We start from the raw sequence: 25471 nt of genomic DNA, 5'->3' as shown, positions 1-25471 counted from the left end.
GGCTTAAAACAACAAAAATTCTTTTTTCACGGCTATAGAAGCTAGAAGTTCAAAACTGTGCTCCCTCCAAGGCCTCAAGGGCATGGTCGTTCTCCACCTGATTCAGCTCCTGGGACCCCAGTAGTTCTTGTCTTGCAGGAGCAAGAATCTTGCTTCTGCCTTGGTGCTCGCATTGCCATCTCTGTGTCTATATTGAAATATTCCTCTTCTTATAAAGACATCAGTGCCGTGGTATTGGGGCCCCCCCACTCTAATGACCTCATCTGCAAAGACCTTATTTTCACATTCACAGATAGCAAATACATCTGACTGCTCAGTAGTGCATTTTCCCTTGAACATGTAACACCATGTATTATTTGTTTATTTTTACTAGAGAAATAGGTCACCGCTTCTTGAGTCTAGGGGTCCCAGTTGTGCCTATAGGGGACACAGTTCTACCCATTCACCATCTTTGCACTTACAAGTATTAGAATCAAGGACAAAAAACTATAAGAACGGCCAGCGCCGTTTCAGTAACGGGAATTTGCTAGTGAAGATAAACATGTTAAAATTATGTGTTTCCAAGGAGAAGCACCTGGCTCCTGGCTTCGGATCAGTGCGATGCGCCGGCCGCAGCGGCCATTGGAGGGTGAACCAACGGCAAAAAGGAAGACCTTTCTCTCTGTCTCTCTCTCACTATCCACTCTGCCTGTCAAAAAATAAAATAAAATAAAAAATCTAAAAAAAAATAAAAATAAAAAATAATAAAATAAAAAAATAAAAAAAAAGAAAAACTTTAAAAAAAAAAATTATGTGTTTCAGCTGGCGCCACAGCTCACTAGGCTAATCCTCCACCTGTGGTGCTGGTACTCCGGGTTCTAGTCCCAGTCGGGGTGCCGGTTCTGTCCCGGTTGCTCCTCTTTCAGTCCAGCTCTCTGCTGTGGCCTGGGAAGGCAGTGGAGGATGGCCCAAGTGCTTGGGCCCTGCACCTGCATGGGAGACCAGGAGAAGCACCGGCTCCTGGCTTTGGATCGGCAGCGCGCCGGCCATAGCAGCCTTTTGGGGGGTGAACCAATGGAAGGAAGACCTTTTACTCTATCTCTCTCACTATCCGGAAAAAAAAAAAAAAAAAAGAACTATAAGAACTACAGTGACGATAAACCCCATCATTCTTTATGACAGGTGATTCTGTTCCATCTTCTGAATATGGTTAGAATTGAAAAATAATTACTTGGGATTAGGAGAGTGCTTGATTTTAAATGAGTACAAGTGTTTCATTAAAGAAATGGTTTACAGCAAAGGAAGCCAAAGTAAGTGCAAATGAGGAATATGCTAAGTAAGGAAGAGCAAGCTTCAAACTGGGGAAAGTAGCAGTTCTAGAAGTTGGCTCGCTCTTAACACCAATCTGTGTAGGAACCTTGCACAAGTGAGAGTCACTTGCCTCTTTGCTCATCTGAAACTATTCTAACATCCTAGTATATCTGTGGTTCCCTCTCTTATTTTTTAAAATTTATTTATTTGAAAGGCAGAGGAACATAGAGAGATCTTCTATCCACTGATTGACTCTCCAAGTGGCCAAGCAGCCAGCTGGGCCAGGCTAGAACTAGGAGCTGGGAACTCCATCCTGCTGTCCCACACGGGTGGCAGGAACTCAAGTAATTGATCCGTCAGGTGCTGCTTCTCTGGCTCATTAGCAGCGACCTGGATTAGGAGAAGAGCAGCTGGGGTTGTGAACTGCACACTCAATATGGGATGCAGGTGTGCCAAGCCACTGCTTAACCTGTGCCATAGTGCCCTTCCTTGTGATTCCTGATTAAAGAATTGTAGAGAAGAATGTGAAAAGGAGCCAGGCCAGTGGCAAATAAAGGAGCTGGAAGACTGAAGTCAAAGACAGGTACACAAAAGGAAAACGGCAGCTGGGCGCCTACGTGTCAGAATCGGGTCAGTGGGGGAGCAAGCAAGAGTGGAAGGCCGTGTTTTTGAATCTGAATGTCCCAAACTGAATAAGTAACAGGAACCTTCCTAAAAGATGGCTTACAAGTGTGATGTCTCCACCTTTGGTGTGATCTGCTGCACCATGTCATAGAACGCTTGATACCTCCGGTAACTTCTCAAGGAGCCCCTCAGGATTCTCTGTGTCAGCTGTTTTAATGTGATGCAAACTCAGCACTGAGTTAGACAGTGTGTACAGGATTTCTTGAGATTTGTATCTGGGTGGTAATATTTGTGTATTCTAATGTTCAAGTTTGTGCTGTTTGTGTCATAGTTTTAATAACCCGAAAGGAATGAAACCCTGCTCTTTTCCTGGCAGACCTGCCTAGGGTGTTTGTGTAAATGTGTTTCTGAAATGTGGCAGAGTTATCGATTCAATATCATCCAAATAGGAGAAAGCAAGTACATCAGAAGAAAAAAATGGTGTGTAAGAATTAAGGAAAAGACAGCACTCAAGACGCCACTCTTTCTTTTCCCTTCAGCATCTTAATTACCAGTGTCCACCTTTTACAGTTCGGTCAAAAAGATTGGACGTGTTCACCACTGCTTTCTTTGAAGTAATGACTACCCTTCATTCCAGCCCATTTTTTTTCCTATTCCAGATACACCTTTCCTGCCAGTGGCGCCTTCCCTGTGCCAGGACCAGAGGGCAGTGGAGGTGATGCTGCTGCTAGCAGGAGAGCCGGCCGTTGAGCTGGCTGTGCAGCAGCTCCCCTGCTGACTGCTTCCGCGGCCTTGCCCTTGCTCTTGTTAGGAGCATCTCCCAATATGTACCTATTTGTATTGTTTTACCCATGTTATAAGTGAAGTTCAGGAGCTGGCACAGTGGCATAGCGGGTTAAACCACAGCCTGCAGCAATGCAGTTCCATATGGGCACCAGTTCAAGTTCAGGCTGTTCTGACTTCTGATCCAGCTCACTGCTAATGTACCTGGGAAAGCAGTGGCAGATGGCCTAAGTGCTTGGGCCTCAGCACTCATGTGGGAGACCCAGAAGAAGCTGCTGGCTCTGGCTTTGGCCTGGCCCAGCCCTTGTCATTGTCGCCGTTTGGGGAGTGACCCAGCACATGGAAGTGACCCAGCACTCTCTGTGTCTCACTCTCTTTGTAACTCTTTCAAATAATTAAATAAATCTTAAAAACAATTAGAAAAAGTAGGTGAAGTTAGAAAGATTCAACAGCTCACATCGAGATCCAGTAGCCAGAAACTAGGGTGATTTAAACCCCATTGTGCTTGTGCAGGAGCCCAAGCACTACATACATGGCATGACTCTGTCCCTCTAATAAAGAGGTGAGTGTGCCTATTTTATTTTCAGTGTTGGAAACCATGCTACCATTAATGGCCCTAAGAAATTGTGAAGAACTGGGACCGGTGCTGTGGTGTAGCGGGTAAAGCCCTGGTCTGCAGTGCGGGCATACCATATGGTTGCCGGTTCAAGACCTGGCTGCTCCACATCCAATCCAGCTCTCTGCTATACCTGGGAAAGCAGTAGAAGATGGCCCAAGTCTTTGGGCCCCTGTACCCGCATGGGAGACCAGAGGAAGCGCCTGGCTCCTGGCTTCAGATCAGTGCAGCCCTGGCCGTTGCAGCCAGCTGGGGAGTGAACCAGCCAATGGAAGACCTCTTTCTCTGCCTCTCCTCTCTATATATAGCTCTGACTTTCAAATAAATAAATAAATCTTTAAAAAAAATTTTTTTGAAGAATTTAAAATAGTGAACATATGGGACTTTAGCAGTATGCCCAATCTGTGAGATCCCTCCAGAATCAAAGAGCCCTCAGATGTCTCACCTCTGGCCTAAACTGGACTCTCTGAAGAGGAGTGGACCCAATGGAGACAGGGCAATACTTTTGAAACAAGATAGATGCTTAGACACCATCTTTATTCTTCTTTTAAAATTATTAATGGTAGTAGTAATACTATTTAATTGTGTTAGAATTTGGAGATATGGTGTTTAATTACAGAAATATGGAACATGCCCTCAGAGTTTGTATTTTTTAAATTTTACTAAGTTATACAAGTTTCATGTATTTCATATGTACAAATTTAGGAACATAGTGATGCTTCCCACCCTACCCTCCCTCCCAGCCATGCTCCAACCCTTCCTTCTCCTCTCTCTCCCATTCCCACTCTTGATTTTTACAAAGATCTACTTTCAGTTTACTTAAAGAACGTAAAGTTAACCCTACACTAAGTAAAAGAGTTCAACAAATAGTATGAAGGAAAAAACAAAACAAAACAAAACACTGTTCCTCTGCAGAAGAGACAAGGGCTGTAAACAATCATTGAATCTCAAAAAGCCCATTTGACTCCAGTACGTTACGTTTCAGGTACTCTGTTAGTTACCTTGGATCAGGGAAAACATATGGTATTGGTATTTGTCTTTTTGGGACTGGCTTATTTCATTAAGTATAATGGTTTCCATTTGCATCCATTTTGTTGCAAAAGACAGGATTTCATTAGCGCAGAGTTAGAGTTAGAACCCAGATCTCCTTACTCCCTGCACCCATGAATGTTGTCCCATCCACAAAGATGATTTGGTGGTCTAGAAAACCTTCAGTACCAATTTTTTAAAAATATTTGGGCAAGGAGTGCTATTCTGTCAAGTAAAAGAATTGTGGGTTCATGGTACTTAAACCTAACCACTGAGGGTAAAGAGGGAGACCAGCATGTCTGTGAGCTGGAAGGACTTCATGGAGAAAGAAATGTTGGTGATACAGCAGGGAGTGCGTGATGGAGCATGTTGAAAAAGGTGGGAGAGAATTGTTCAGGGACATGAGTGAGAGAAATAGTCTTGAGCCATGGTGCATAGATTTTATACTTTGCAATCTGTGTCTGTGTATGCACGGATGGAAGGCAGGAAAAGGAGCAAGGTGGCTCTTCAGTTGAGTGGGACACTTGAGGCCCAGGGGAAAGTTTATAATGGTCTCAAACGATAAAGGCAGATGAAGGAAATCAAGAACTAGTCCTCATGGGAATGTGGGAATAGGGAAATGAGGGTGTGTGTATCCTGAGGGGGAAGGAGAGGTCCCTCCACAGCAGCAGGTGCTAGTATGGCAGTAAGTGGGACAATTTTCGTCGAGACGTGGGCTCAGAACACAGGAGGCAGCACAAGGGGTTTTATGTGGAAGTCCAGCATGTGGTGATGGCTTAGGGTCTCTGAGGCAGAGGAGTGCTGGGTGGCCACTAGATTAGTGTGATGTCCTGGGACCGGCACTGTGATGTATTGACTAAAGCCACTGTCTGCAGTGCCTGCATCCCATTTGGGCACCAGTTCGAGTCCTGGCTGCTCCACTTCCGTTCTAGCTCTCTGCTACAGCCTGGGAAAGCAGTAGAAGGTGGCCCAAGTCCTTGGGCCCCTGCAACTGCGTGGGAGACCCAGAAAAAGATCCTGGCTCCTGGCTTCAGCTGGGCCCAGTTCCCGCTATTGCAGTCATTTGGGGAGTGAACCAGTGGATGGAAGACCTCTCTCTTTCTCTCTCTCTGCCTCTCCTTCTCTCTCTCTGTAACTCTCACTTTCAAATAAATAAACAAATCTTTAAAAAAAAATGTGATGTACCTGATGTGGCTGAAGTAAAGGGATTTTGCTTTAGGGAAGAAAACTGATTCTAAACTGAATGATGAAAACAGACACAAAGGAGTGATTATGGGTGTTAAGAGATAAATGGTTTAGGTTCTGTACTTTGATCTGGCAGTTGTAGGTGGCTAGCTAGGCCGGCCACAGAAGCACCTTTAAATAAGGGAAATACGATTAAATGTCTTTCAGCCCCTTGTATCACCCAGGGCAAGTCCCTCGGCCTTGGGCATATTTATTGTTGAACCATTTAAAAAAAGCAAAAGCAACAGAGGCCAAGTCTTAGAATGGCAGGGCAACATAGCTGCTACCAGATCAGTAGCAGAGAAAACTTAGAGAGTTATCACGGGTCTTATTATAAATCACTTTGAAGCAGACTGAGGTCACTGTGCTCGGACACAGTCAGTTAGCAGAAATGTGGTGCGAGGTCAGGTCTGAGAAACCAGCGCGGGCCTGGCTATTTAGAGCTCATGGGCCATGAAGAGTTCGCATTTTATGAAACTCATTTTTCCTGTGTGTTTTGGTACTGAGGTTGTATAATTAGTGTTTTTCCAGAACAGCTGATAAATGCAGGCTCTTATCCCATAGAAACAGGGTCACACAGTTACAGACCTGAGAGGAACCACAGGGGCCAGCAAGTTCAGCCGTGTGCCTTACACATGAGGGGTTTCTCTTACTGGTTTGGATCTGAAGTTTAGAAAACCACTCCTAGGAGCCGACGCTGTGGTGTAGTGAGTTTTGCTGCCGTCTGCAGTGCTGGCATCCCTGTGGGTGCCGATTCAAGTCCCAGCTGCTCCACTTCTGATCCAGCTCTCTGCTATTGCTCCTGGGGAAGCAGTGGAAGACGGCCCAAGTTGTTGGTTCTCTGTACCCACATGGGAGACACAGAAGCGGCTTCTGCCTTCAGATCGGCCCAGCTTCCACTGTTGTGGACATTTGGGGAGTGAACCAGCAGATGGAAGACGTGTGTGTGTGTGTGTATCTCTGTCTCTGGCTCTGGCTCTCCCTCTCCCTCCCTCCCTCCCTGTCTCTCCCTTTCTCTCTCTCTCTTTCTCTAATTCTGCCTTTCTAATAAATAAATCAATCTTTTTTTTTAAAAAAAAAGATGTTTTTTAAAAAGCTGTTCCTAAAAATAGAAAATTCATAAATTTTATTCTTTTAGACATTAGAATTAAATGCTAAATTATGTATGTTGTGTTAAAAAAATTCATATATAATATTTACTTTGAGCAAGTCAAGACATCCCTACTACATTTCTAATGTAATGCAGAAGTAGCTCGGTTAAGATCTGATTTGCTAGTATATTTACAAATATCCTGCCTAGTTTAAAATACTGTTTATTTGGGAAAAAAGGAGAGAGAGAGAGAGGGGTCATAGAACTCCTTTCTGCTCGTTCATTTCCCAGTTGTTCACAGTGGCCAGGCTGGGTCAGTTATTCCTAGAGTCAGGCCCTGGGAATTCGGTCCCGGTCTCCCGTGTGTGTGGCAGGAACCCAGCTGCTTGCCTCCCGGGGTCTGCAGCAACAGAAAGCTGGAGTCAGGAGCTGGACCCGCAGTCCGAATCCTGGGACCCTGCTGTGGGACATGGACGTCCTAACCAGCATCTTACCTGCTAGGCCAAGCAACCACCCCTCTCAGCCTTTGTAATCCTGGCTTTTTAAAGGCATTAATTGCAGTTATGGGTGCATGTATAACTGGTGTGTTATGATTCCAGTGGGCGAATTGTATGGATTGTAATTGGATCTCAGTAAAGTTGTCATATAGCAACAGGCGTTTGGTGCAGCGGTTAAGACAGCATGTGAGACACTCAAATCAGAGTGCCTGGCTTTGAGTCCTCATTTTGCGTCTGACTCCACCTTCCTGTTTACAGCAGGGGCCCAGATACTTGAACAGATGCTGAACATGGGGACCTGGATTGAGTTCCAAGGTCCTGGCTTCAGCCTAGCCTTAGCTGTTACTGGCCTTTAGGGACTGCACCAGTGGCTGTAAGACCTTTGCGTGTGTCTGTCTCTCTCTCTCTGCCTTTTAAATAATTAAATAAAAATAAATTTTAAATTAGTCTTTAAAACTGTTATGAGGCAGGTATTGTGGCACAGTTTGGGGTTAGCTGTTACTTGGGACATCCACCACGGGTATCAGAATGTGTGATTTGATTCCTGGCTGCTCTGTGCTTTCCGTTGTACTTCCTTCTGATGGGCTTGGGAAGGCAATGGGTGATGGTCCAAGTGTTTGGGTCCCTGCCAGACCTACCTGGGGACCCATATGAAATTCTGGACTCTTGGGCTACCACCCTCCCCACCCACAGCTGTTACAGGCATTTGGGGAGTGAACCAGTTAAGATCTTGCTCTTGCTCTCACTCTAGTTCTGCCTTTCAAATAAAATTAATAAAAAAATTATTTAAAAAAAAAGAAAGCTGTTACATATTTTTTAAGAAGTTGATCATAAAGTAGATATTGTCAGTCTTTTGTGTTCATTTTTCCTACTTTAAGGTCTACCTGTTTTTCTTGAATGTTTAAGCCCTCACACCCTTGGCTTGGTTCTTTTTCAGCCGCTGGGTGAGTCGCAGCGCTGCCACGCAGCGCAGGAAGGAACGTCTTCGCCAGCACTCGGAGCACATCGGGCTGGACAGCGACTTGCGGGAGGTACGTGGGCCGCCTGCCCGGCTGCCTCCAGGCAGGAGCCGTGACCTGGGTGGGCTTGCTCAGCCCAGCAGGTGTCACTGTGCAGGTTTTTTGTGTTCTTTTACAAAATGGCTGTTACATGTTTAAATATTAATTCTTTTGTACTAATGTAGCAAAAAGTATCTTTGTTCCATTTTTGTAATTTCAATAAAGTTTAAAAAAAGGCTTTGTGTAAAACATGAGGTAAAGGCTAAGTTTAGGATAAATTTTCAGGTAGCGTATTTGCTGTAGGCATACAAATTTGCAAGAAGATTAGACATTTATCAGTTCCAAGCAGAATATAAACTTAGAAAATGTAGGTGTATTTGCCTGTGCTTTGTCTTTTCTGACATTTTTAAAAGTTTTCAAGCTGTTATAAAATTAACATCCTTATGTTTTATTTGAAGTCTTTGAGAATAAATAATAATTATGCATTTGAATAATTATAAGTAGGTTTTGATTATTTCTTATGATCAAAGGAAAATGCAGTCAGGAGACGTTGTCTCTTCTAAACTCAAACGTGTAGAAATAAAGCAGAAATCATCAAACCTCTATTATTTCTGTTAGTGTGCTCATTCATCTGTGATTTTCAACATTTTCTTACGAGCTGAAGCATGGTCAGTGTTGTGCTTTTCTTTTGCTTCTGTATTTTCTCCCCTTGCCCCATTTTGCTGTGACTTGATCATATGCATGCTTGTTTTGTTTGTCTCTCTCCCTGTACTTCTCTTTTTTGCTTTCTGTTGTTGGCACTCCTCCATCCTCTTAGCCTTCCGGGGAACTTGTGGTCTGTCAGAACTCCATGGCATTCTGGGAGTGGGACCAGGGCCCACCTCCTCCTGCACGACTTCCTAAAAAATCCTTCTCTGAGTGCTGCCTGGTATGTTCCCTGCGGGAGCTTGTCTTGAATGCCCCTGAGTGACCCACGCGTGCGTGCACATAGCTGTAGAAGGCCTGGCCTCACCTCAGGTGTGAACTCTCAGCTTCTCTATGCCTTCTGCTTCCTCTCGTGTCTGGTGTCTTGTGCTGGTGTGTGCTCCCATGAGTCATTGCATGTTGTTGACTAATAAAGCTGAGCACTAGGACCCTTAAACAGGGGGACTCGGGTCGGGTGAGAGTAGGGGGGAGTACAGGATAGCAAAGTGCTTTTCTTCTGAAGGGGAAATGTGTTAAAATGCAAACTCCTCTTCATGTCAGCATTTTGCAAAAGTGAATCAGTTCCATTTCAAACAGCTTTTCTTTTTGCAGTGTTACATCCACAGTGCTGTCACTTTCCTTCCTTTTCTGTATTCTGTGTGGTCAGAAAATCCAGTTAGCAGTAGAGAATCTCAGTGCTGAGAAGTGCTGTTCATCCTCTTGTCCAGGGCATGGTGATTTAACTGCAGTCCAGGAGGCTTGCCAGAATCGCGCACACAAGCCAGTAGAGCTGGCCGCCAGTTTCCAGCCAGCGCCTGTCCTGACTGCTGTCCACCTGAGGGCACCAGTACTGGAGACCCTTGTTTGTATTTTCCCCCCATTTTGTCATTAGCTCAGATTGACTTAATTCTTCAGTGGTCTTCTGCTCAGAAGTCTAGCCCCAGATAAAGCAGCAGTGTTCAACACTAGAACGCTCAGAGAGCGCCTGTGTGGAAGAGCAGTTGGTCAGTGTGTATTGAATCATAGGAGATATTTTCTTTTCATTTAATGAACTCATCCTTTAGTTCCCTTTTCCACAGACTTTTTGAAGTCTCCTCCTAGTTTTGTTTTGTTTTTGTTTTTTTTAAGATTTATTTATTTGAAAGGAGAATGAGAGCAAGAGGGAGAGAGAGAGGTCTTCCATATGCTGGTTCACTGCCCATATGGCTCCAACAGGAGCAGGAATTGCATCCTTGTCTCCACATGGATGACAGAGGCCCAAGCACTTGGGCCATTTCCACTGCCTTCCCTGGAGCATTAGCAGGAAGCCGGATCAGAGGTGGGGCAGCCAGGACTCCAGCATTGGATGCCGACGTCACAAGTGCTGGCTTAACCTGCTGTGCCACAGTACCAGCACCAGGTTATATTTTCATAGATAGCTCCTAGTGGTTTTTTGCTTTTGTCTTCAACAGAAATAAAGAGTGTAGTAGAAATCTCAGAAGAAGTTGAGGCTCATAAAACATTCTTGTGGGTGTGGGTTTTTTTGACATCTTGGGACAGTCGCATCCCATGTTAGAGTGCCTTGTTTGAATCCTGGCTCTTCTGCATTTTTTTAAAGATTTATTTATTTGTTTATTTATTTGAAAGGCAGAATTACAGAGAGGCAGAAAGAGAGGTCTTCCATCCACTAAGGTTCACTCCCTAAATGGCTGCAGTGGCTGGAGCTGGGCCAATCCGAAGCCAGGAGCAAGGAGCTTCTTCCAGGTCTCTCATGCAGGTACAGGGCTCAAGCACTTGGGCCATCTTCTGCTTTCCCAAGCCTTAGCAGGGAGCTGGATCGGAAGTGGAGCAGCCAGGACTTGAACTGACACCCATATGGGATACTGGCACTGCAGGCAGCAGCTTTACCTGCTAAGCCACAATGCCAGCCCCTCTTGTGCTTCTAATGCAGCTTCCTGCTGGTAGGTAAATGATACCCACATGGGAGAGCCAGATGGAGTTCCAGGCTCCTGGCTTCAGCCTGGCCTAGCCCTGGCTATTGTGGGCCTTTGGGGAAGTGAATCAGTAGAGGGTATCTCTCTCGCTCCCTCCTCCCTCCTCCCTCCTCCCTCCTCCCTCCTCCCTCCTCCCTCCTCCCTCCTTCCTCTCCCTCTCCCTCTCCGTCTCTTTCTCTCTCTCTCTCTCTCTCATTGACTCTGTTTCTCTCTCCCTGCCTTTCATCTAAAGGATTCTGCTTCCCGCTACCATTTCTTTCATCCCTTGTTTACTTTAAAGGCCTGGCCCTATTTCTATGCTATGCAGAGGCAACCTCACTGCTTGTGCTGAGGAAAGACCTCTTCCTTGCCACACACACAGCCCTGTGTTCTTTCTCTGCAAGTCCTGGGACTGTTGCTTATGCTGTGGTCCCAGCAGAGATGCTGGGAAGAAGACTTCACACATGGCCCTGTGGGGTGCAGTTTTTGGCCAGTAAGTGTTCCTGCCCCACATATACTGGGGGCTTGGTAAATAGGGTCACTCAAAGGATAGCCCCATCTGGCTCAATTTCATTTTATCAAAAAGCCAGTAAACTCTATAAACAGTGCTGGGCAGGCCTTTATCTTAAGAGTTAAGATACCCCCGTCGTGGGTCAGAGCACCTCAGTTCTGTTCCCAGCTCCTGACTCTAGCATGCTGTTAGGCAGACCCTGAGAAGCGGCAGTAATGGCTCACGTCATTGGGTTCCTGCCACCCATGTGGGAGACCTGGATTGAGTTCCTGGATCTGTTTTGGCTTCAGCTGAGCCCCAGCTGTTACAAGCAATTGGGGAGTGAACCACTGAATGGCAATTCTTACTGTTTGTCTGTCTGTCTCCCTTTCTCTCTCTCTGTTGCTCTGCCTTTTGAGCAGATGCAAGTGAATAAACTTCTTAAAAATCTTAATTTTTAATCCAATTTATGGCTTTTAAAAAATTATTCAGTTCCCTATTCGTGTCCCAGCTCCTCTACTTCCAATATAGCTTCCTACTTATGCCTGCTCTGGGCATTATTTGATGTCTCAAATACTTGGGTGCCTGTCACTCCTGTGGGAGACCTGGATGGGCATGTTCCAGGTTATTGCTGCAGTCTGATGCAGCCTTGGCATTTGAGAGTATTTGAGGAGGGGACCAGCAGATGGGAGATTTTTGTCTCTCTTCCTCTCTGCTTTTCAAGTCCACATTTTTAAAGTTTATTCATGTATTTCTGAAGAAAGAGAAGTACCTAAGGCCCCTTCCTGGCCTCTTGCCTGAACATGTTTCTCACTGTTTTCTTCTGTTTGAATCTCCTTTTGAGAATTGAGTGTTGTGCCAAATCTCTGTGCATTTGCCTACATCCTAAAGATGGAGAAGTTTGAGGCTAGGGGGAACAAAGGACCTGTAAACATTTAACTGTCTTCATTTGTTCTCTCTCTGATTTTTGTCTTTTTTTTTTTTTTTTTTTTTTGACAGGCAGAGTGGACAGTGAGAGAGAGAGAGACAGAGAGAAAGGTCTTCCTTTGCCGTTGGTTCACCCTCTAATGGCCGCCGCGGTAGCGCGCTGTTCCGATGGCAGGAGCCAGGTGCTTATCCTGGTCTCCCATGGGGTGCAGAGCCCAGACACTTGAGCCATCCTCCACTGCACTCCCTGGCCACAGCAGAGAGCTGGCCTGGAAGAGGGGCAACCGGGACAGGATCGGTGCCCCGACCGGAACTAGAACCCGGTGTGCCGGCGCCGCAAGGCGGAGGATTAGCCTGTTGAGCCACGGCGCCGGCTCTCTCTGATTTTTGATAGGCAGATTGCAGTAGTGTCACCTGAAGCAGTCAGAAATGCAGATGTTACAGTTATGTACGATCCCTACCCTGAATTTCAGGTTGATTTTTCATTCATTTCCTTACTTGAAAACTCATTTTCAGAATGTTGCCAGCGCCCGGCTCACTAGGCTAATCCTCCGCCTTGCGGCGCCGGCACACCAGGTTCTAGCCCGGGTCAGGGCACCGATCCTGTCCCGGTTGCCCCTCTTCCAGGCCAGCTCTCTGCTGTGGCCAGGGAGTGCAGTGGAGGATGGCCCAAGTGCTTGGGCCCTGTACCCCATGGGAGACCAGGAGAAGCACCTGGCTCATGCCATCGGATCAGCGCGGCGGCCATTGGAGGGTGAACCAACGGCATAGGAAGACCTTTCTCTCTCTCTCTCTCTCTCTCTCTCTCACTCTCACTGTCCACTCTGCCTGTCCAAAAAAAAAAAAAAAAAAAAAAGAAGAAGAAGAAGAAAGAAAAAAGAATGTCTCCTTTAGACCTTTTTACATTTAACTTGCCTACTGGTGCTAGTTGTCTTGCATTTCTCAGTTTTCCTGTCTTTCCTTGAGCCTCTAAAAATAATAGCAGTAGAAAGAAGCGTGGGAAGTACATGTCTGCAGAGTTCATTTGATTTTTGAATTGCTACTTAAAATGATTGAGCTGGAAAAGAAACATCGTTTGTTAACATTGTCTTCAGTGCAAAGGCTGGGAAGTGGCAGGAACACTGACCGCTGAGTCCCTAACAGGATTTTTAAGTGTTTTTACTAGAATTAGCAGATTACTTTTATTCCAAAGGGGAAATATATGAAATGTCCAAATGCCCTTTTATTTAAAGGATACAAGGGATTTTACACATCTGAATTTCCCATAAGTACCCATGGGAGGATATACTGGCTCACCCTGCCAACTGCTAGTTTTATTTTATAATTTAGAGCATTACTCTCCAAATATGGTCCTAAAACACTTGGATGTTTCAGAAATTCTGCCCTTTATTCTGATGCAAGCATAAGGTATCTGGATAAGCTTTTCCAGGTAGCTTAGAAAGAAGAGAGAACCCAAGTCTATGCTAAGTCTGTGTAGCGGTATATCAAATGGAAATCTTCCCCAAACCAAAAGTCAGCAGCAAGGCACCAGAGGTGCCTCTGACCTTGAGTGCTGCAGTCTCACTTTTCTTGACCTTGGAATAAAGCAAGGGAGGGCTTTCACAAACACTTGAGAGAGGAGAGGCCTCCCACACACATCCTGCTTCTCAGGCCGTCTGATGCTTTCCTGAGGTTGCTGGCCGTGTTTCGTGTCCATTCACCTTGTCAGCTGAGATGTGCACACATCAGTTGATGAACCTGAGGCCGTGGAGTTCATTGCAGCAGCAGTCCAGTGGTCTTGGTTTTCTATTTGTACCTGACTAAAGCAGAAGACAGGCTGGAGAGCTGCCCCCCAGGCCCGGGGCCCCCGGGGTAGAGGAGTGGAGGAAGCAGCCATCTGAGAGCCACTCATCGCCTGCACAGCCTCCCTTTGGAGTTAGAATACAGGCAGCAGCCATGATCTTGACTAATGACATTGTGGGTGTTCCCAGTAAAAAGACTAAACTAATGAAACTGCATCTCATTTAGAGTGAGTTTTAGCTTCATGGAGTTTCTGTCACCCTGCTTTTCATGGGAGTTACAGGATGGGGAGGCAGATCTGAGTGCCCTCAGCCTTTAGACGCACTAAAACCTCCGTTGCTGTTGCACATGTACCCTTAGGGCTTTATGGCATTGTGTTTGTTCCTGCACTTGTTTGTGTAATGTTAAATAGCTCAGAGGAATTTCTGATTTTCATGCATTAAAAATGCTCTTTAATTTTTAGAAATATATGCAAGAGGCACGAAGTTTAGGAAAAAACATGAGGCAGCCCAAGCTGTCAGACCTCTCTCCGGCAGTGATTGCACAGACTAACTGGAAGTTCGTAGAAGGCTTGTTAAAAGAATGTCGGATGAAGGTACGTCTTGTTCACTCATGCCAAACAGTGTGTATTTGTGTCTGCACCACGTGTGAAGCTGAGATGACCTAAGGGGACTCCACTTGAGTTGGGAGCTTTCCTGGAAGAAAACTTTGACTGTGGCTCAGACCCCATGTGGTTTTTGCTGAGGTCTTGGGCCTGCACAGACTCTCAGTGACCCAGAAGCCTCTGCATTTCACACATTACTGTTCTCCTCACTGATGAGAACAGATGTGGAGCCCCTCGGGGGTTGCATCAGGAATGTCATCCGCTTAGGTTAAAGACAGCACATTTTTTATGTTTGTACACACCTGGGAACACTTTAGCTGTGCCCATACCTGCATCCACATACCCATAGGATAACACCTTGGTTGTGTTTGTACACATTGCACAGCAGCCTCCTCTCAGGTGTCTGTTGTCAGAAGTAGTAACACAGAATGACAAGACCCAGAACATCATGCTGGCTGATAATTTCGTTTGTTTGACAGTTGTTTCTTGACTGTCGTCCCTGCGTGTTCAGTAAATGTACTGTTTTCAGTCTCAATGTATGGTGGTGAATCAGACAGACATGGTCACCACCCAGAAGGACCAGATTCTCCCTCGCTCTGTGCTCTGTGAGAGCTGCAAGATGGGTGCCAGTTGATTACACCTAGACTGACTTCTCTTTCCTTTCCATTTTCTGGTGTATACTCATGAGCCGTGACAAGCTGAAAGACAGAAGGAGGCGTGAAAAAGCGCCCTGGTTCACCCAGACGTTAGAGTTCTCCAGAAACTGAGAGCTGCCTGAGTGCAGTTAACAGCAAATGCAGCTCCCTGAGTGTGCTGGGGCGCAGGGCACAAAACGTGGTGCCACACTGGGTGCCACACTGGGACAGTACCTCCTCTGTGGCGCCGTGATTGCCCAGCTTCACAGAGGTGCACAGTGCGGCACTGTTGGACGTAGAGCATGTTTTCACCAAGAGGATGCTTCACGAATGCTATCTCATTCTCTCTTTATCGACCTGCATCTCTCCGACACAGTAGGAAAACCAGGTGATACCACTTGCATTAGTTGACCACAGAGATGAAGACGTTTTCCTGATGGTGAATGTACAAACCGGCCTTGAGGTGCACGGCGAAGAAAAGCCAGTCTGCTGATGCAGTCACAGGCTGCTGTTTGGATTTCTGGCTTCGCTGCTGGGGTAACTCGTGGCTGCATTTGGTGTTTCAGACAAAACGCATGTTGGTGGAGAAAATGGGCCACGAAGCTGTGGAGCTGGGCCACGGAGAAGCAAACCTCACCGGCTTGGAGGAGAACACCCTGATTGCCAGCCTCTGTGACCTGCTAGAGCGAATATGGAGCCACGGCCTGCAGGTCAAGCAGGTAAGGCTCTTGAAGTGGGACCAGGGCAAGAAGGGGCCTGGGGGAGGGGGAAAGTGCTGGTTCCTTTGTCACAAGATCACCACACAGGTGCCACAGTGTTTCAGCCCCGTCCCTGCAAAGGAGATGTAACCCGTGATGACAAGGGGGTCTGGGAAACCTTCCCTGGAACTGGAAGGGGTAGCACAGCATGCTCACCGCTGAGGCCGCGCTCCCTGTCAGTTCCTTGAGATGTCGCCTTCTGTCACTGTGCAGGGAAGACCAAGCCAGATTGAACAGTGCCTGACCGTTTTACGCTATCTAGTAATTCAGGGTGGGAAAATCCCAGCAGTCTCTCTGCTTTCACATCTGACTTTTCTGATGTGTGCATATTTCTTTCTTCCTCTCCTATTTTCGTTCTCTGCTCTCTGGTTTTCTGCCATCATTGCCACTCCATATGGCCAGACATATATATGACGCACAAGATGCTTTCTGTACTGCTGGAGCCTTTTGGCTCCCTGGTTACTAGTGTGGCCAAGGAAGACAGCTCTAATCCCAGTCAGTCAGTAGCAGCTGAGCTGATGTCAGAAACCCCTGTGCCTGCCCTCCTGCCATTTCCTGAGTGGAAGACCCTTTCCTTTGCCAGGCTTTGCCAGTCTTCTCGGTAGGCAAAGGATGACCCTGCACACACAGGCAGTGAGAATAGCAGAATCTGGCACAGCTGAGGATGAATGAGATTGGGTCACCAAACTTCTGACTGGCCATCATTGTCAGAAAGGTTTGTTGTTGACTTATTTCTAAAATGACTATTTTTGTTTGCCCTCTACTTTCAGGGGAAGTCAGCTTTGTGGTCGCATTTAATTCAGTTTCAGGATAGAGAAGAGAAACAGGAGCACCTTGCAGAATCACCAGGTGAGAGGTACTTGGTTTGACTTTTGCTTCAGATCCATCAGCATTGGACCGTGAGAAGAGTCATTGTCCTATGCGCTTTATCTGTCTCTTTCACTCTCATAAGCTAAATAATCATTGTTAATAATCTTGCCACTAGCAGGAGAAATGTGAGTGCTGTTGACTAGCTGTGAGACCTGGGAAAATCATTTGACCTCTTTGATTTTCTGTGTTTTCAGCTATAGGATAGAAAAAGGATATTAGCTATGCTAAGGCTGTTCCAATTCTCATATAATGTCCTCACCCTGTATTTTAGCTTCTTTTGTCTGAAACCATGTCATTTCCTACATTTGATTATTTGTAAACGAACCTTTAGATTGTTTTCCACAGAACTCGTTACATTTAACCTCACACTTTCTCTAACTGCAAGGCAGGGCATGTAAACATGTCAGCAATATGAGCGAACTGTAGAGGACCATACACATAACTTGACTCATGCTGGTATTAGAGTATAGTGGGTACTGATTTTGTTTTATGATTTATTTTATTTATTTGAAAGGGAGAGTTACAGAGAGAGAGTGAGAGGCAGAGAGGTTTTCCATCCACTTGATTACTCCCCAAATGGCTGCAACGGCCAGAGCTGGGCCAGGCCAAAGCCAGGAGCCAAGAAGCTTCCTCTTGGCTGGTGCCATGGCTCACTAGGCTAATCCTCCGCCTGCAGCGCCAGCACCCTGGATTCTAGTCCCGGCTGGGGAGCCAGTTCTGTCCCAGTTGCCCCTCTTCCAGTCTAGCTCTCTGTTGTGGCCCGGGAGTGCAGTGGAGGATGGCCCAAGTGCTTGGGGCCTGCACCCGCATGGGAGACCAGGAGGAAGCACCTGGCTCCGGATTGGTGCAGCGTGCTGGCCGCAACGCGCTGGCCATAGCGGCCACTTGGGGAGTGAACCAATGGAAAAAGGAAGACCTTTCTCTCTTTCTCTAACTCTGCCTGTCCAAAAAAAAAAAAAAAACGAAGCTTCTTCCAGGTCTCCAGTGAGAGTGTAGGGACCTAAGTACTTGAGTCATCCTGTGCTACTTTCCCAGGCACATTAGCAGGGAGCTGGATTGGAAGTAGAGCGGCCCGGATACAAACTGGTGCCTATTTGGGATGTCAGTGCTGCAGGCTGTGGCTTTAACCCACTGCACCACGTTGCCAGCCCCTGATTTTTTTCTTAAAGAAAAGTTTTATAGCCATCATTAATAATCTTTGATATAAAAAATATGCATACATGTCTCAACAATCTTAGGCGCCAGTTTTTTTTTTTTTTTTTTTTAAGAGAAAGCGTTTATTGGGGGAAACCCAACAGATGAGAGGGAAGAGACTAAGAAGGAAAAGAGAGAGCAGGAGAGCGCAAGAGAGAGACAGAGAGAGCCATGTGTTCAGAACTGGTCCTCTTAAAACTTTGCCGGGGGCGGGCAGGGAAGCAGGAGCAGCGAATCCCATTAGGGTGGGGGTAGAGCTGACACCAGCGCTTGAGCTTCCAGCAATGGTAGCGGGGGCTAGAGCCTAGGATGGTGTCCAGAGGTGTAGATTGCGCCATAGGTAGAACTGTACCTTTTTACTGACATTCCCAAGGTGTCAATTCTTTTTCAGCTTAGAGGAGATATTACATACTGGCTGTGTCATAGTTGTTTAGCTAATTAGAGTTATACAGGCTTTCCTAAGATAATATTCTTTTTTTTTCCCCCAAGAGTTACTTACTTACTTGAGAGGCAGAGTGTCAGAGAGAGAGAGAGAGAGAGAGAGAGAGACCTTCCATCTGGTGGTCTACTCCCCAGATGGCTGCAATGGCTGAAGCTGGGCCAGGCTGCAGCCAGGATCCAGGAACTCCGTCAGTCTCTCCCACATGGCAGGGCCCAAGTACTCGGGCCATCTTCACCTGCCTTCCTGAGCACACTAGGCAGGTGGCTGGATCAGAAGCAGAGCAGCAGGGACAGTGTGCGATGCCAGCATCACAAGCACAGCACGAGCACCCACTGTGCTGCAACGCCAGCCCCAGCATTTGCATTTACTGATCCTAATTAAGATTAACAAAGCCATAGTTTTTAATTAATAAGGCCATATAGCTTTTGAAATCAGTTTATTGTTTAGAGGGGTAGATTTTATAAATATTGCTCCAACACTTATGGTGATTCAGCCAAGGAAATTGGTAGTTAAAAATATGAAACTGTGAGGCCAGCGCCATGGCTCACTTGGTTAATCCTCCGCCTGCGGCGCTGGCATCTCACATGGGTCCTGGATTCTGTCCCACTTACTCTTCTTCCAGTCTAGCTCTCTGCTGTGGCCCGGGAGGGCAGTGGAGGATGGGCCAAGTGCTTGGGCCCCTGCACCCGCCTGGGAGACCAGGAGGAAGCAACTGGCTCCTGGTTTCGGATCAGCACAGCGCACTGGCTGTAGTGGCCATTTCTGGGGTGAACCAACAGAAGGAAGACCTTTCTTGCTGTCTCTCTCTTTCACTGTCTATAACTCTATCTGTCAAAAAAAAAAAAAAGAAAAAGAAACTGAAATGTGTACCAAGACCTAAGTCTACAAATGAAATATTTTGTTCTTGAAAAACAATAGAATATTCCAACTATGTAAAAATGAGCAACTTTAAATCTGGGTTTTTGTTTTGTTTTTCCCAAAGAAACTGATTGAGTACAAATTTCGTAAGTACAGCTTTAGGAATATAGTGATTCTTCCCATCATACCTGCCCTCCCACACCATCTCCTCCTCCCTCTCCCATTCCCAGTCCCATTCTCCATGAAGGGAAAAAAAAAAAAAACAAAACTGTTCTTCAACAGTCAAGACAAGGGCTATTCAAGTTATTGCTTCTCAAAGTGTCAATTTCACTTCTACAGCTTTCCTTTTAGGTGCTCTATAAGTTACCACAGATAAGGGAGAAAGTATGGTATTTGTTCCTTTGTGACTGGGTTGTCTCACTAAATATGATGTTTTGTGCATTCATCTATTTTGTTGCAAAATGCAGGATTTCCATTTTTTACCACTCTGTAGTATTCCGTAGAGTACATGTACCATAATTTCTTTATCCAGTCTTCAGTTGATGGGCATTTATGTTGATTCTAGGGCTTAGCTGTTGTAAACTGAGCAACAATAAGTATGGGGGTACAGATAACTTTTATTTGCTGATTTTGTTTCCCTTCGGTAAATTCCCAGGAGTGGGATGGCTGGGCCATTCGGTAGGTCTATATTCAGATTTCTGAAATATCTCCATACTGTTCTCCACAATAATTGGCTGTGCTTAATTTACATTCCCACCAACAGTGGATTAGGATACCTTTTTCCCCCTCATCCTCGACAGCATTTGTTGTTTGTTGATTTTTGTATGAAAGTCATTCTAACCACGGAGAGGTGAAACCTCATTGTGGTTTTGATTTGCATTTCCCTGATGGCTAGTCATCCTGAACATTTTTTCATGTGTCTGTTGGCCATTTGGATTTCCTCTTTTGAAGGATGCCTGTTTAAGTCCTTTGTCCATTTCTTAACTGAGTTGTCTGTTTTGTTGTTGTGGAGTTTCTTGATCTCCTTATATATTCTGGTTATTAATCCTTTATCAAACTGGGTCGTTTGCAAATAATTTCTCCCATTCTGTCGGTTGCCTCTTCACTTGGCTGATCATTACTTTTGCAGAACAGAAGCTTCTCAGTTTGATGTAATCTCATTTGTTAATTTTGACTTTGGCTGCCTGTGCTTCTGGGGTCTTTTCTAAGGAAAGACCAGTGTTCTCTAATAATTTGATGGTGTTGGGTCATAGATTTAGGTCTTTGATCCATTTTGAATGGATTTTTGTCTAAGGTGTAAGGTAGGAGTCCTGCTTCATACTCCAAGGTGTGGAAATCCAGTTTTCCCAGTCATGGGTTAAAGAGACTGTCCTTGCCCCAGGGATTGGTTTTAGCTCCTCTGTCAAAGGTAAGTTGGTTGTAGATGCTTGGATTTATTTATGGCGATTCTATTCTGTTCCATTGGACTATCCATCTGTTCTTATACCAGTACCAGATGTTTTGATTATCACTGCCTTGTAGTATGTCTTGTGTCTTCAAATCTGGTATTGTGATACCTCCAGCTTTGGTTTGTTATATAAGATTGCTTTAGCTATTTGAGGTCTCCTGTGTTTCCATAGGAATTTCACCATCATTTTTTCTAGATATGAGAAGAATGTCTTTGGTATTTTGATTGTTATCGCATTGAATCTGTAGATTGTTTTTGGAAGAATGGACATTTTTATGATATTGGTTCTTACAATCCATGAACATGCAAGATTTTTCCATTTTTTGTATCTTCTATTTCTTTATTTAATATTTTGTAATTCTGATTGTAGAGATCTTTGACATCCTTGGTTAAATTTATTCCAAGGTATTTCTGTTTTTTTGTTTTTTTGTTTTGCAGCTATTTTGAATGTGATTGATCTTAGAAGTTCTTTTTCGGCCATGGTATTGTCTGTGTATACAAAGGCTATTAATTTTTGTGTTTTGATTTTATATCCTGCTACTTTACCAAACTCTTCTATGAGTTCCAGTAGTCTCTTGGTGGAGTTTTTTGGATCCCCTATATATAGAATCATGACGTCTGCAAATAGGGATAGTTTGACTTCCTCATTCCCAAATTGAATCCCTTTGATTTTTTTTTTTTTTTTTTTTTTTTTTTTTTTGTCTAATGGCTGTGCCTAAAACTTCCAGGACTATACTGAATAGCAGTGGTGAGAATGGGCATCTTTGTCTGGCTCTGGATCTCTGTGCAAATGCTTCCAACTTTTCTTCATTCAGTAAAATGCTGGCCGTGGGGTTGTCATAAATTGCCTTGATTGTGTTGAATGTTCCTTTTATGCACAGTTTGCTTAAGGTTTTCATCATGAAAGGGTATTGTATTTTGTGAAATGCTTTCTCTGCATCTATTGAGATAAACATATGGTTTTTGTTCTTCAGTTTGTTAGTGTGATGAATCACATTGATTGATTTGCGAATGTTGAACCATACCTGCATGCCAGGGATAAATCCCACTTGGTCTGGGTAAATGATCTTTTTGATGTGTTGTTGGATTCGATTGCCCAAAATATTGTTGAGGATTTTTGTGTTTATATTCTTCATGGAAGTTGGTCTATTTTCTCTTAAATCTTGGATTTTTTACCCCACTAAAATACTTATGGTTTTCCAGTTGTCAATTTTCCTAATTAATGATGGTGAACAGTCTGCATTCATTGTCATGTTAAATAAAGGTCCTCAGAGTCTTTAGATTCACAGTGGGTTTGAGCTCTGCTGCTGCTATGGTTGAGTCCAGAAGAGGCCAGACAATGGGCCATCAGCATTCTTTTCAGGAAGCACTGCTAAGCCAGAGTCGGCAGAATGGCAGGGGTCTGTCCCGTGTCCTAGCAGGAACCTGTGTGTAGGCTGTGTTAATGCTGACCAGGTGATCCCACCTTAAGTACATTAAGTCTTGTTTCGGAGAAAGTCTCAGAATGCAGTTGATCCTGTAACAGGGACTCTGTGTTACAAACCCCCTGAGGTTTCTCTCTAAAAACGTTGGCCAGGGGTGGCTGTTTGCTGCAGCAGTTCAGACACTACTTGGAAACCTGCATCCTGTGTTGGAGTGCCTGAGTTCAAGTCCCAGCTCTGCTCTCCGTTTCAGCTTCCTGCTCGTGCAGTCCCTGGGAGGCAGTGGTGATTGCACAAGTCGCTGGGTTCCTGCCACCTACTTGGGAGACCCAGATGGAGTTTCCAGCACGTGGCTTTGGCCTGACCCAGCCGTCGCTGTTTCAGGCATTTGGGGAGTGAACCAGCGGATGGAAAATCTCTATCTATTTCTATGCCTCTTAAAATAGATAATGATTAAATGCAGTAGTGCCACCCCGGTCTGTGCCCTACCCTTACACCTTGCCAAGGAACTTAAAAATCCATTTCAATTCAGTAGGACTTTGTCTGGGAGTACAGAGTTTAAGAATAACATACAGATCTCTCTTAACCAGTAGTCAATCAAAACACTGTCCCTGAAATACTGCATTTAAATGGTTTTTCTGGATCCAGCTCAAGTGTTCTCAGTCAGTCTAGAATCATCCTACCTTCAACAAGTTTTCTGTTAATTGCTCACTTGCCTGTAGACTGTACCTGGTTCTGTAGAATTGTGTCTGATCTCTGTCCTCTACACACTTGCTGTCTATGCAGGCTGCCTGCAGTAATTTAGGTAGAATTCCCATGGCCAAATATTAAATCTCTGAATCTTCATATTGAAGGAAAAAGTGGCCTATTGCCTTCAAGTACTTCGCACTAAGAAATAGTAATGAGGGGCCGGCGCCATGGCTCACTTGGTTAATCCTCCACCTGTGGCACCGGCATCCCATATGGTTGCCGGTTCTAGTCCTTGTTGCTCCTCTTCCAGTCTAGCTCTCTGCTGTGGCCCAGGAGGGCAGTGGAGGATGGGCCAAGTGCTTGGGCCCTGCACCAGCATGGGAGACCAGGAGGAAGCACCAGGCTCCTGGCTTCGGATTGGCACAGTGCCAGCTGTGGCAGCCACTGGGGAGTGAACCATTGGAAGGAAGACCTTTCTCTCTATCTCTCTTGCTCACTGTCTATAACTCTACCTGTAAAATAAAAAAAAAAAAAAAGAAAAAGAAAAAAGCAATAGTAATGAAAGTGAACACTGAAATAGTTTATAATTTTATCTCCTGGCTGGAGTAGACATCAAGGAAACCTTAGATTTTAACTCTGGATGGAAAGTGTGACTTCATACCTTAACCCCTTGTCTGCCTTCATCTCTCAGGCTTCTGAACTCTTCCTCCCAAGTTATTAATAAGCTGCAGGGAAGTACTTTGGAAAGGTAATGAAAAACAGAATTACAAGGTTAGGGGCAGATGTTTGGCCTAGTAGTTAAGACAGCCATATCAACCCCATGTTGGAGTGTCTAGGTTTGAGTACCAGCTCTGGTTCCTGCAGATGAGATCTCTCTCTCGATCTCTCTCTCTCTCTCTCTCTAATAAATAAAAACTTTAAGGTAGAAATATATCATACTGAAGAGTTCAAACTCTTAGGTATTTTTAATATACTCTTCCAGAGTTTAAACTGTATGATCTCAGTTCATGAGCACAGGCATGATTCATACACACAGTAGCTTAATTTATACACAGTTATTTGAAGGGATTACCCAGAGCTATTATGAATGTCTAGATTTAGAAAATGATGGCACTTGGGGCTGGCGCTGTGTGTAGTAGGCTAAGCCTCCACCTGCAATGCTGGCATCGCATTTTAGGTGCTGGTTAGTGTCCTGGCTACCCCTCTTCAAATCCAGCTTTCTGCTTGTGGCCTGGGAAGGCAGTGGAAGATGGCCCAAGTGCTTCAGCCCCTGCACCTGCATGGGAGACCTGAAAAAAGCTACTGACTCCGGATCAGCCTAGCTCTGTACATTGTGGCTACTTGGGGGTTGAACCAGCGATGGAAGAGCTCTGTCTCCCTCTCTCTGTCTGTAACTCTGACTCTCAAATAAATAAATAAAATCTTAAGTGGAAAGAAAATACTGGCATACTGGCACTTATGGCCAAAAGTTATATATTGCGGCCGGCACTGTGACTCAATAAGCTAATCCTCCGCCTGCGGTGCTAGCACACCGGGTTCTAGTCCCGGTCGGGGCGCCAGATTCTGTCCCGGTTGCCCCTCTTCCAGGCCAGCTCTCTGCTGTGGCTAGGGAGTGCAGTGGAGGATTGCCCAAGTCCTTGGGCCCTGCACCCCATGGGAGATCAGGAGAAGCACCTGGCTCCTGCCTTCGGATCAGCACGGTGCACCAGCCGCAGCGCGCCGGCCGCGGTGGCCATTGGGGGGTGAACCAACAGCAAAGGAAGACCTTTCTCTCTGTCTCTCTCACTGTCCACTCTGCCTGTCAAAAAATTAAAAAATAATAAAATAAAAAGTTACATATTGCAGTATTCTGCAAGGTGGACCTGAAAAATAACATTTGAATTTCAAATCCAACCTCAGATTAGCTACAAGGAAGATAACTGGTTGGCTATGTTGAGTGGAACAGAATCTGAGCTTCTCTGTTGCCTTTCAAATTTGTTCTTAAGAAAGCAGTTTCAGAGTATTTATTCACAGAATGTGAACAAGTCTAGTTTTTTTTAAGTCTTTGCTGATATTTTCTAATACTTTGTTGATATTTTTCCACATAGTTGCCCTGGGACCAGAAAGAAGAAAGTCTGACTCGGGGGTCATGCTCCCCACACTCAGGGTCTCACTGATCCAGGACATGAGGTATTTTTCACATGTGTCAACCTAAATTGTTCAAGTAATTATGGCTATGTGCAATTTTTGGTTTTGTGTTTTGAAGAAAGTGTTTTTACCATTTGTTTACTTTCACCGCTTACTTTTGCTTTTTACATAAACATTAAATTCAAAGGGAAGAGGTAGCTGAGAAGAATTTTAAAGCACCTAAATTATTTTCTGATTTATTGTGTTCAGTTTTTAAAAACTCTGTAAAATACTTGTGACATGTAGATACGGACTGGCAGATTACGTGGCAGAAAAGTTGCTGTCAGATAGATTTAGTATGAAGCACAAATAGGCCTGAGAATTATCACTTCCAGTTACTGATGTTTGAAATCTTAAGAAGGTACCAAGATGTTTGAAACAGATTTATTGAATGAGGAAGGCC

General features: G+C 45.1%; 1 protein-coding gene across 1 annotated transcript in view; it reads left to right on the top strand.

Moving 5' to 3' along the window:
* The window catches only part of DENND5B (DENN domain containing 5B), a 206569-nt gene that overhangs the window by 142365 nt on the left and 38733 nt on the right, over window positions 1-25471 (top strand). Inside the window, exons 8-12 of the mRNA XM_062195035.1 lie at window positions 8091-8184; window positions 14447-14578; window positions 15789-15941; window positions 16751-16829; window positions 24990-25071. Of these exons, the coding sequence (XP_062051019.1) occupies window positions 8091-8184; window positions 14447-14578; window positions 15789-15941; window positions 16751-16829; window positions 24990-25071 (540 nt within the window). The remainder of the gene's footprint in view (window positions 1-8090; window positions 8185-14446; window positions 14579-15788; window positions 15942-16750; window positions 16830-24989; window positions 25072-25471) is intronic.

The sequence above is a fragment of the Lepus europaeus genome, chromosome 6, assembly GCF_033115175.1.
Source record: "Lepus europaeus isolate LE1 chromosome 6, mLepTim1.pri, whole genome shotgun sequence".
Lineage (NCBI taxonomy): Eukaryota > Metazoa > Chordata > Mammalia > Lagomorpha > Leporidae > Lepus > Lepus europaeus.
Note: the sequence above shows the minus strand (reverse complement) of the source record. Positions and strands in the feature narration are given on the sequence as shown.